This window comes from Phoenix dactylifera, chromosome 2 (assembly GCF_009389715.1).
Source record: "Phoenix dactylifera cultivar Barhee BC4 chromosome 2, palm_55x_up_171113_PBpolish2nd_filt_p, whole genome shotgun sequence".
Lineage (NCBI taxonomy): Eukaryota > Viridiplantae > Streptophyta > Magnoliopsida > Arecales > Arecaceae > Phoenix > Phoenix dactylifera.
This window is the reverse complement of record NC_052393.1, coordinates 26,684,995-26,697,722: the sequence shown is the minus strand read 5'-3', so window position 1 is coordinate 26,697,722 and position 12,728 is coordinate 26,684,995. Positions and strand designations below refer to the sequence as shown.

Here is a 12,728-nt window from a genome sequence, read left to right as displayed (position 1 = left end):
TTCATCTTTTGAAACGAAGGAGAAATAGAAAACTAGTCTCTGCAAATCATTACTATGATCCCATATACAGTGAAGAGAGGGAATTTATGAACTCCACTTGCCTTGGAGCTCCCCTGGCATTGCCAAGCTATCACTATACATGAGATTATACAACTCCACGGTGCTCCCCGAACTCCGGTCATGGTTTATATGCTGCATCCTTGAATAGTTCACCGGCCAAAATGCCGAGGAAGCTGTACAATATTCAGCTAGAACTTCAATACTGTTGGTCAAGCAATTAGGGTTTTTTACATGTTTTCTTTGCTCGGGGGACTTTTCTTTTTTCATGAGGCAGCTTGCCTCATTGTCATTCTTTTATCATCATTCCTTTTGTTCTACCTTGTGGCCACATTAGGAGGCAGCTTACCTAGCAAAACCTGACTCCCCCACCTAAACTAGCCAAGCACAAGTGATGAACCTCTTAGTATAAGGAGAAAGGAAATGGAATTATAACTTTATATCTCAAGTGTATGGCGAGGCTTGGCCTGGAGTGGGAAAACTCGATTTGCTTTCAAGTTGGAGCTAGGGAGGGACAGAAATTGTTGTGGCCTACTTCCACAGCTCTTAAGGATACTGCTTGGGTTTGGAAGTTGGGCATTCATCCCAAAGTAGCTATGTTTTATATTATCTTTTTTTTTGGCATATACTTAATTGTATTTTTATCTTTTCTGCATAAGGATATCTATTTTATATAAAATTGCACATATATACTTATTTGTGCATCATAGACACTTTTATTGTTTTGTACATGGGCTAGGAGGTCACTAAAAGGAGGATCTAGAGTTTCTTTTCTTTCCATTTTTTTCTAATACCTTATTATTAAATTGATATCTCCTCTTCTTTATTAAAAGAATAAACAGTAAATTATATCTATTTAATGCACAAAATTGGCTTAAATTTCATGTGATGTGTCACATGTGAGTATTCCTTTTCTCCCTCATGAATCATGAGGCTCAAGTGGATTCATTATCTTATCTTTTGAGGGAATATATTCCATCTACTTTAACCACCACTTTTAGCTGAGAAATGCAAGTATGGACACCCTCTGTGATGGTATATGGACATTAGAGTAGAGAGGAATCTGGAAATTAAGGGTTGCTGAAAAAGGTTGTCAAGGTGATATATCTTATGAAAACTTCCTCAAAACTTGGCTCCCATTTTAATTTTTCTGTGAAGTTTCTTGATAATTTTTCCCTTCGCCTAAGATTTTGTGCTCATACGAGGTTCGCTCACATTGTAGAGTTCAGTTTAAAGTGCTTTTTTTCCTTCTGTTCCCCTATAAAGCTTTTGTTGCCACCTAATGCATGCAACTTGTGTCATCCATTGCACCCTCTTCCCTCTCTCACACATGGAAACTCATGCACTTGGGAGTTATTTTGAACTTGTCCCTAGCTAATTTCTCCCACACTTCTTTCTTGCACTCATATCTGTACCGAGATAGGAGACCTAAGATTGCACCCATGGGTGCATCAAGCATTATTTTCTTTGCTGCATTTCCCCCACCGGGTTCCTAATTATCTCTATGTCCTTGTCTCCTTGACCTTGTGCTCTGTTCTTCCAGTGAGGCAGCCAGCAGAGGGCTCCATTATTAGAGAAAGCAAGCCTAGACACATGGATTCTTTTTTTATAATTGGTCTGTGTAAATTTTTGTTTACCTCTTTTATGTGGTTCGCTTTCTGCTTTCTCCTTTCTCCTCTTCTCCCCATAGTTTAATGAATTGGAAAGAGTTTAATAGGTGGGCATTCAATTCCCTTTCTTTAATGCTCTATATTTTTTGGAGCCAATATTTAATGTTCTGTTTATGTTGCCATTTTATCTTCTTGGGCTTGAATGTAGCCTTATGTCATGATCCTTTTTTTTTTTTTTGATGGAAAAGGAAGTAGACTGCAGAAGCTGGGAATTGGTGGGTGCCATCTCTATAATTGTTTGGTGTCATTGAAATAACAAAGGGGAGCTTGTCACTATGCTTAAAAGCTCCAAACATTATTTTGGAAGGGGACTTCACAACGATCATCACTGGGATCTCTGACTTTTTAGCAACTCAGGATGAGGCTCATCCCATCTTGTAGGACTTAAAGAAAAATATGTTCGATGCTGAACTTCTTTATGTCAATTCATATATGTTGAAAGAAGATGAACAATGCTGCAGATTGGGTAACGCCTCCATATAACAAACCATAGAGGATTGATGATCTTAGAATTAGGTTGTGTGGTGCAGGATTTAAATCATGTGGGTTTTATTTATGCTAGGGTTGTGTAATCATGCCATCCTATCAGAAAAAGAGAAAAAATATCAGCGAAGTTGCATATCGTGAACGACAACTTTTGGTGCTAAATTATGACTCCTAGGCAATTAATAATGTGAGGGCTCTATCTCTAAAATTGTGTTTTGTTTGCATTATTTAAAACAAAGCAGCATCAAAGAAATCTGTTTCAAGCCATGAGAATTATTAAAATGAATTCCAATAAAGCAGCATCTCATGCTGGACTCTTGCTCTAAGGCCACCATTGACCTATAATCTAAGTATTTATTTATTTATTTTTAACCTAAGGGTGAGAGGAGAAGGAAAAGGATGGGGGTTGGTTGGTACCTCTGAATTTTGTTGAAGTCAAAATAACATCAAAAGAAATTTATGTTGGAGGCCATCAGAGTCTTCAAAAGATTTTATTTTAATGAAGATAGACGGAAGGGTCATTGCTCGAGCTGACCACGGGCAAAGCCTCAAGCTTAAACTATATTCATTTTTACTCATGATGTCATGCCAAGTTTATTTAAAATTTAGTATTTTATATGCCCATTTATTCCGACCGTAATCTCCATAATATATATATATATATATATATATATATATATATATATATATATATATAGAGAGAGAGAGAGAGAGAGAGAGAGAGAGAGAGAGAGAGGCCAACGGAGATCCGACGGTTGAGATGGATGGGCCAGTTTTCCGTTTCATACCTCCCCTAACCCCCTTAAAATCCCAACTAATAAAAAATTTCAAAATTACTCTCTGGGAGGAAGAGAGGAGATTGGAAAAAGGAAGGGGGTGTGTACCCAAAAAAAAAAAAAGGAAGGGAGAAGGAGACAAAAAAATCTCTACCTTTTCTTCTTTGTTCTTCGCTTGGATCGATCTCCCGAGTTCGTCGTGGACGAAAGGTCGGCAAATTTCTCGTCGGAATCTTATTCGAAATTTATCTTAGTAAAATATGATATTTGATTCCGACTTTGAACCGATTATGTTCCGATCTTTTTCCTTTTAGATTAGGATTTTGTAATTTCTCTGAGGTTGCTGTTTTCTGTCATGGTATGATGTTTTAACGCTTCTTGGTTTGTGGAATTTGGATCGTATGTCATCAGTTTTGTACTGATTCTGTTCTCTTCAATAGATCATTGATTTCCTCCCTACTAATCAATATATATGTCTCCAAAGATTTTGTTTTTGAATTTTTAGTTATTCTCGTTTTGATTGGCTTCGGTTGATGTTATATGTTCTTTCTGCATTGTTCTTGTTGGGGTTTAGGACCGGTTTTGCTTGTTAGTCTTGACCCTTTCATTTTTCCTGAAGTTTTCCTCTGACTCATGTGGATAATCTTTAATGGATGCTCCTTGATTTGATTATGAGGTTATCAGTGTTGTATTTGAGGGATCTTTGAATTGTTCGATTTTGGTCTCATTTGCTATCTTTTTATTGCATCAGGATTTGGAAATTTGGTTTTGACATCACTGCACCGATGAGATTTAAGAAAGGGTGCAAGGTGGAGGTCTTGAGGAAGAGGGAGGTGCCCTCAGGCTCCTGGTGGGGTGCAGAGATCATCTCGGGGGATGGTCATACGTACAGCGTGAAATATGATCATTACTCGCCGGATATGGATGGGGTCGTGGAAAGAGTACCAAGAAAGGCTATCAGACCATGCCCTCCTCCTGTTAAGTGTCCAAGGAGTTGGGTTCCTGGTGACATTGTGGAGGTCTATGAGAATAACTCATGGAAGCTTGGAGAAGTGTCGAGAGTTGTTGGTGGGAATTGCTTTTTTGTCAGACTTCTTGGATCCTCGAGGCAGTTTAGAGTTCATATATCTGACCTTAGGGTGCGACTGTCTTGGCAAAACAGCAAATGGGTTGTGATCCAGAAGGTAATATGATCAGCTCTTGTTCTTTGTAGATTATTTTTCATTGGATGCATCACCTTTTTTCCCATCATGCTACAAGAGTGCACACAGGAAATTTCTTAAATCCGTGCTCTCAGTATTGATCTTGCTTTGATTGCTTTCAATTTTCTTAAAGTCATGTTGAACATATTTGATATTAACTTGTTTTCTTCATTTTTAAGCTGGCTGTCTAGCTTATTGTCTTGTCCGTTGGTGATGTCTGATTGGTTTATCACTTGCTTGCAGAAAGCTGAAAGATCCAATGATGCACTTGTTAAAAGCCAGACAAAAACCAGAAATTTCAGTCAGTTAATGCAGTCATGCATAGAGTTGGAAAAATATGGAGGACATGACCATGTTTGTACTGGAAATAATAACAGGGCTAAGGAACCCACCTCAAGATGCATGAAGAAAAGACCACACTTCTGTCTATCTCCTGTTGACTCATGCACTGGATCCAGAAGAAAGATGAGAGCAGTTGAGAAAGAGAGATGTTGCCGGCAAGTGACTACTGCACATTCATCCCAATTACTGGAAAAGGTAGATGCTGTTGCTTCACCATGTAAATTGCTTGGTGAAAAATACATGCATGCTTTCTTAAACCACAAAGTTTGTGAAATGGGCATGCACAATCAAAAACCACCTGCTGGTGCTGGCTATCGTTTCATAGAAAGCATAGAACCTAATGATGCTGAAAGTGTTTCATCTTCTGTTGGTAGTTGCAGTCCTAGCAATAGTCCATATAGGTCCATCCTCTATCCTATATACAGCCCAATCCATGATTTGGGTAGTAATTGCAATGATGCTGAATCTCCTTGTGCATCAGGAAGAGAGCTTCCTCTTCATACAAAAGAGGCACTTGAAGCTGAAATTCATCGCTTAGAGTTACATGCCTATCGTTGCACCTTGCTGGCATTGTATGCATCCGGGCCCTTAAGTTGGGAGCAAGAAGTGTTGATAACCAATCTTCGTTTTATGCTCCGAATATCAAATGATGAACATCTATCGGAGCTAAGGTATTTAGCATCTGCCAAAACAGATATTCTTGAAAGTTTTCACGGCACAAACCATAGCTCATTGTAGGTCTCTTTGTACTTTACTGTCTTCTTCATTTGCTTTAATTCTTCCATTGCCCTGTAAATCAGTCATTGAATGTGTACTATGTGGCTATTCAAATTTTGAGGATAAGACAGTGACTACTGTGGCAAGATTTTTTGTATGATAAAACTTTTCCACAAAGCAATGAAATATTTTAGACTTGAAGGCTTTGAGTTAGCTTTCTGTGTCTTGTCATATACTTATTATTTCGGCTATATTGTATAGACTTATTTTATGGTGAAATTTTTGAACAATTACTAAAGGGATGATCTTCAGCAAGGTGTACGGTAAATAGTCGAAAGATTATGCTATTTTAGATACTTGTTGTTATGCTTCTATGTTAGCTTAAGCCTGAAAGATATCTAGGGCAGTCATTACCTGATTTGCTCTCCGGAGGCTTTTTCAAAGTGTACAATTAACCAGTTGTGCTCTCTTATTACTGATGCCCTTTTTAAATAAAAAGTTAGAGCTGTTTTCAATTCAATTGCAATTCTTATGTAAGAATTTGGCAGGTTCACAGGGCATTTTGAACCCTCAATATGTGAATTTGTGCCTGACACTGTGTAACTCATGCTCAAGGAAACAATCTTAGTAGGTCATGTTCAGGGTTGTGGTATTCATCGGTTTCCTTTGCTTTGTTTTGCTCAATTTTATTGAAGTCCATTTTTTTAATTAATATGAAATCTCGAGTATGACCCACTTCTCTGTGCTCCATAAATATCAATGATATCTATAGTTGAGCACTTTGATGGTATCCATAGAATCTGGCCCTATAAAAGTATTCCATGCTGAGGATGTATTTGATACTCCCAATGTGTTTTTCAGGGCCAAAGTTGGAGGCTTGTATAGCTTGCCACAGGGCCAGGATGATGGGGTTTGGCACAGGGCCAGGATGACAAAATAAGTCAGCATACGATGATTAGTTGGTATCTTCTATATCTTTTGTGGCTTGCATTTGAGTTTCGCTGTGCATGTGGTAATGACTACAGGTGGAAATTGGGATAAAATGGTAATTATCTATAAATTAATCCCATGATTTGGAGATCTTCCAAGTTTTTATTTCCGAAACCTTCTCCTTATCTACCTTGTAGATTTCATAGCTTGCTTGTACTGGCTCTGCTGTGTGCATGTCACAGGCACCTAGAAACTTAAAATGCTGACTTTTTTTGGGCTTAAGATTTATAACAAATCTGATGCATATTTTGGCTTCCTTACTCTTGTTAAGAGTGGCATGCAAACCTTAAAGAGGACGCATTGGTTTAGATCTAGAAGCTTCTAAGTGAAACTTTAGAAGCAAGGAATATTCATCCATAATACTTTGAACAGAACATAGCGGATGGCAGCACATGAATAGCAATGGCATGAAAATGTGCACAACATTCTGAAAAAAATATTTCTTTTTCTTGATGCGTTTCTTAGATTATTGAATATCTGATGAGAAAGGGTATGCTTCCTGATACCAGAGGAGAAGATCAGAAGCAATACAAAATGATTTTGTATGTTTGCTTAAAAGTTTGATAACAAAAAAGTTGTTTTCCCTATAGGGCTGTCCTTTCATATTTCCCCTTTTTCTAGGGTGGGGGTGGGGTTTGGGCTACAACGGAGCAACCAGCTGGGGATGAACTACTGCTGTTTCCCTCAGTGGACATCATTATAAGAGAACAAGATTTAGAAATCTGAACATGTATGGTTGTCAAACTATAACACTCCTATACAATTGAATGAAGGTCAAGATGAATCAAATTATCTATTTACTGAGGGGAGAACAGAGGAGGAATTGGAAGCAGAAACTCATGGTATAGAGTTACATGCTTTTCATTGTAATAGAACAAGATATAGAAATCTGAACATGTAAAGTCGTCAAACAGTGCCATTTTTAATACCATTGAATAAGGGTCACGATGAATCAGATATAGTTTTTTACTAAGAGATCTTTCTATTTGTACAAAGGAGGAATTGGAAGCAGAAGTTCATTGTATACGGTTACATGCCTATCATTCTGCTCTGTTGGCATTCTATGCATCTGGACCCTTTAGCTATGAGCAACAAACACCGATGACTAATGTCTGCATTATGCTTCATAGATCAAATGATGAAGATGTAGTGTAATAACTAAGGCATTGTACATCTGTCTGTTACTCATCATAGTTGTGATGATGTCATTCCCTTGCCATTGCAGGGTTTTCTTATACCTTTGTTCTATTTTTGTTCTCATTCTTCCTTAGCATTGTAAGACAGGCATTGAATTTATGTCTGCAAGTTTTGTATTTGGAGGTTAAGACAACATTGCTGTGGCAGGAATTTTGTACAATATACCTTTCCATAAAGCAAGGAAATAGCCTGGATTGAAGGAGGGCACTTATTGCTCGAGAAGCTTTGTTAAGATGGACATCTAAATATTGTGGCTGGCGTATTTGTGTGCATGTGCTTTCTTGCTTGCATGCACTTTATAGGAAAAGGATGGGGTTCTTCTTGACATTTAAAATCATGGGTATTCAGATAAGAATTTGGCAGGTTTCAAGATGTCCATGGTTGCTGAGAACATTTTGAACTGTCATATGTGAATGTGTGCCAATTGTCTCAGGAGAAAATTTTAAATTGTTTCTTTATTTTCTTGAGTGCAGATTTATTGATTAATTCATTTGCAATCCCTTATGTATAAGTAGCTTCTCTGTGCTCAGTTATCTCAACAGTCTGATTGTTGGATATTTCTTAGAGAACTTTAACATCATCCATAGGATCTGAAACTCTTAACGATTTTGCATTTAGAATATATTTATATCCCTTGTGTATTTTTCAGGCCTAAAGTTGGAGGCTTGTCAAGCTTGCCACAGGTCCAGGATGTTGATGATTATGTCACCTGTTACACACTTCATATTTCATTGTTGCAGCATTTTCATCTTATCCTGACAAATAAGTGAGCAAATCATGATTTGTCGGTATTTCCTATGTCTTTTGTCATTTCTTCTTTGGACTAGCTGCATTCTTGTGAGTTGTGTACTACAAGGTGGAAGTTGATTGCAATACCGCAAAAGATCTTAGTCGAATCCCATGTAATGTAGATTTTAAAATCGTTTATTCTCAAACCTTCTCTCTATCTACTCTGTAGTATCAAACAAACTTGAAATTAAAACTGCACAGGTGTCCAGCGGATTTTAAAAAAATTTGAAGAAACAAATTTAGATCAGGTGTGCAATAGTTTGGCATAGCTTAATGCATGAGAGGTTATGAATGGGAATATTATGAAAACTTCATCCAGTACTTAAGAAGCATTTGGTTTATATGCTTTCTAGATTAGTTATTGAAAATCTGGCAAGAAAGGTCTGCTTAGCATTTCTAGGGAAAAGATTATAACCAATACAAGCCATTTCATTTATCTGTTTCAAAAGTTTATACAAAATGATCCAATTTAGAATCTGTATTCAGAAATGACAGTGGCTTTATCTTTTCTTTTGTTTAATGGATATTTTTCACTGGTTGCTTAAGCTCTTCAGTTGTCAAGCAATAAGTGTAAATATATCCATAGACAAAAATGTTTGAAGGGAATATTGTAGGGATTGGTTGTATAAGTCATTTTTAAGGAAATATATATCAAGATATCCATCTTTTGATGGGTAGTTTGACCTTAAGTCTTCTAGAGATCGGTTGACTAAAATGGATCTTTATTTTGATTTAGTATGATGTGTCAGATTGCTGAAAGATTATGTTTACTAAGATGAAATTAAATGGGCAAGCTGAGATCATAGGACTTGTGTCGAGGATCGCTCAAGTGATTAAGACAGATTTTATAAATAGGAAGAGATGATAAAAGTTGAACGAGAAGTATCTCCCAGCCATCTGTAAGGTTAATTTGATGAGTGGTCTTCATCATGCTAGGGTAACATGTTTGTGACAACGTATATGAATGTAAATGTATTTGCTAATTCGTCTAATGTGACGCTGTCAGCTCTGGTCTTAGAGCCTATATTAGGAGGGAGATGTTGCCATGCTTTATCCATTCCATTGAACAGGAAAGTTGTGTGGTATTTAAGGACTCCTATATTAAGGAGTTTCAGTTCCCAAGTTGGGAGGTTGCTTCCCAGAACCCTCAAAATGAAATTAACAAACTAGATTTGCTAGTTTTACTCGTGTGATCAAGGACAGCAACATTTCTATGTCTTCAATTAGAGCACCCCCAAATAGGTTATCAATGCAATTAAATGTAAGAATTTTCATCAGATTGAACCTTATGCATATTAATCGCTTGCTGAAGATGCTTATATGGGTGCTGGAGGTGAAGAAGTTGTGGTGAGTTAGAGAAGCATGGGCATGTATTTGGGGAGGGATGGTAAGTAACGGAGAAGAGAGGCATTGGAGGACGTCTCTGTACTTGAACTGAGATATGTTTTGATGATATCTAAGGGTGAGGAGGATTGGAGACCATTAATTTTTGTACTTACATCAAGAGCGGTGACGAAAGTTGTAAACTTGTCGATAGGTGACAGCTGTATGGACATGGTTCAGGAATCTGCTAAGGTTTGGTTTGTTGAAACTAGAGTTGTACCTGCAACCTTATAAGGTTGTCTGGGTAAATGACTCTTGTGCTCATAACACAGATGTGCTAAGTCGGTTGAGTTCTTGTAGGAGTCTTGTACTTATTCTCAAATGTTGCCATATTAAGAACAAACCTCTAGATGCACCGAGCATTGTACATTACCATAAATGTACGGTTGGTGGGTTTTGATAGGATCATTTATGGCTAGTAACCACCCTTCATGTGAAGATTTTGGTCAGTCCTATTTTACCCTGACTAGTGATGATATAACTGAAGATTATGTAGTTTCTGAGAATTACTAATTTAGGACTAGCCACCTATGCACGCAGAGTGCATCCTCATGAGATTATTTCTTCTGGGAACTACATGCAAGTGGAGTATTAGGTTATTTTGAGAGGGATAAAAATATCTGCTCCTAGTTTTAGCATTAAGCATGATATGGCATGTGTAGTTGTACATGCTGTAAAATGCTTTCAAGTCTCTGATAGAATTTCGTAATCTTTTGTCTGGTTTTAGTAAGTATTGGCAAACCTTATGCATGGACCTTAATTGGTGCTGTTGAGATCCAGTTCACTGTTTGCATAGGGAAATTTACTGTCAAAATGTGTCTTCATCATTAAGAACTTGGCTCATGTTTAGCCAACATAACCTTGTTAGATGGATCTTTTTCACTACATGTTGCCTTCTTATTGCTGGTTTTTGTGCCTATAGTTTATGGAAGCAACATTCTGGTTTTGATCATGTTGGCATCTAGAGTATATCTGCATATTCTCCTTTTTTGCACCCACGTTTATGATATGTATTCTCCTGATGTATGGTACTCTGTTTGTTTGCACTTAGCTCAGTTAATTCTTTAGACATATATACATGTATTATGGTGAATGGATTTCATTTAATCTGATTTGATAGTTTGTTACATGTTGTATCATAAGATTCTCCTTGGAAGCTATATAGTCCACCTTGTAGGCAAACAGGTTGATTGATTGCAGAAAAAGAGTTGCTGTTGATTGCTATGGATGTTTATCTTATTTCTGCGTGATAGCGTTAGTAAACTACTGATTAATTTAAACTGCAAAAATTCATATCACTTGATTTGGGAGAGGAATTACAAGTTTAGTTCATATCCATGTAAATCATACTATAAATCTATGACATGTGCAATTATGTGCATAAAACCTAGCATTGGTCTGGCCCAAAGGTGGAAGCTTCACAATGGACTTAAGTTAACAAAGGATAAATGCGTGTTCGTAGCTTGTTTTATTTCTTATGTTGTAGTTCTGATAACACTAGCAGCAAGACTGTAGATTTTCTGACTTACCTCTGAGCTAGCTGACTGCCTGACTGGCTTTCTTAAGAACAGCGTTATTTCTAAATTGCGCACTGAAGAGGTCCCCGGGTAAAAACGCTGATTGTTTTGGTGCGTAATATCAGTCATGGCTGGTATCGTAACTAGCGTAAAATATTGTCTGCAATGTCAGATAAAGTCATGTGACCGTTCGAAGTTGGGCATCATTTTGAAGTATTGGGGAAGTTTATGTATGTAGATTGTAACTGCTATCCCTTCCATCAGATGAAGAGTGCTCGAATTGAAAGAAAGAAAGATCCTCTGAGGAACTGAGAACCTTTTGCTTACAAATTGTGCCATGTCATGGTTGGCAGGATCACAGTGGTGGGAATAGTATTTTCAAAATTAGACAAAAATATTGAAATTGTTTTTGATTTTTTTTCCTTCCCATAACGATTCTTGAAATAATTGTTGGTAAACAGTGTACTCTGGAACTATTCAAATATCTATTATTTGTTCACATATTTTATGATTTATTTACAGGTTGCTCATGATTAATTGAAGATTAGCTTTATGAGTTGTAAACTAATATTGCTGTATGCTGCTACTGGTGGATTTGCTATTGTTTGTTGCTCTTATCTCATGTTTTTATGAGGTTGTGTCTTCAAAAGGAACTCAAAGTCTTTCCATTTTTTCATTACATTGGTTTCCATATTGAGAGCTCTAAGGTTTATGTATTGTAGAAAAAAATAGGTCGGCATTTTCAGCACAAAAAATTACAACCTTTTTTTTGTACAATGGCGCCTTACACAAAATATGTATGAGTGCAGCCAACAAAATCAGAAAAGAGAAGCCAATAGAGAGAAAAAGGGATAGCCGCTTGGTTCTCCTAAAGCAAGCCTCCAGAATGATAAGTCGCAAAGAAGGCCATCTAGTCGGTCGTATTGTTCTCCTTCCGGTAAACATGGATGGCTCGAAAAGAGCCACACCCTCTCACTAGTCTTGGAGTATCATGGAGCAGCAACTGTTTGCTCACATCGCAATGCTGACTATGAATCTACTCAATTACCGTAGCCGAGTCTCCTTCGAGATGAATACAAGCCGCACCCAGAGCATGCCTCGCATAGGAGATGCCTTCCCATGCTTTAAGCTTAGCTCCAATAACAGAGGTGTTAAAGATCCACCGGCCTCCAGCCACCGCAAGTCTGGCATTGTGGTTCCTGATAACAAAGCCTACACTCTCGCCAGGGCATAACCCTTAGGTGGTCGCTTAAGGCCTCGACCCAATGAAAGGCCTCGTACAAATCCTCTTTGCCTCCTCTCTCTCTCTCCCCCTACCGCCCCGATCGAAATGGAGGGAGGAGATAGGAGCCCTCGTCGAAGCCTGACCCTCCACCGGTCGTCTCCCTCCTTCTGGCTTCGGAGCCCCAGCCAGCCTCAACACTGTCCGTCTTTGCCACACCTTCGACCTCTTTGATCGCTTTGAATTGCTTTAGCTCCAAGCAAAGAGAAAGAATGGAGAAAAGAAACTCTCACCCCCCCTCCACCACCTCTTCGTTCCAAGATTTCAGAGATCTCTGAAAAGTTTTGAGCTGAGAATATTTGATGGAAGAGCACTAGCAG

The 12,728-nt window shown here is 37.9% G+C and overlaps 1 protein-coding gene across 1 annotated transcript; it reads left to right on the top strand.

Moving 5' to 3' along the window:
* The first annotated feature begins 3,040 nt into the window (after positions 1-3,040).
* LOC103714514 lies at positions 3,041-8,078 on the top strand. Its single transcript, XM_039123805.1, has 4 exons — positions 3,041-3,199; positions 3,741-4,173; positions 4,435-5,204; positions 6,112-8,078. Exons 2-4 carry the CDS (start codon positions 3,775-3,777, stop codon positions 6,188-6,190), a joined length of 1,248 nt encoding a protein of 415 aa, XP_038979733.1. The 5' UTR covers positions 3,041-3,199; positions 3,741-3,774; the 3' UTR covers positions 6,191-8,078.
* The last annotated feature ends 4,650 nt before the right edge of the window (positions 8,079-12,728 follow it).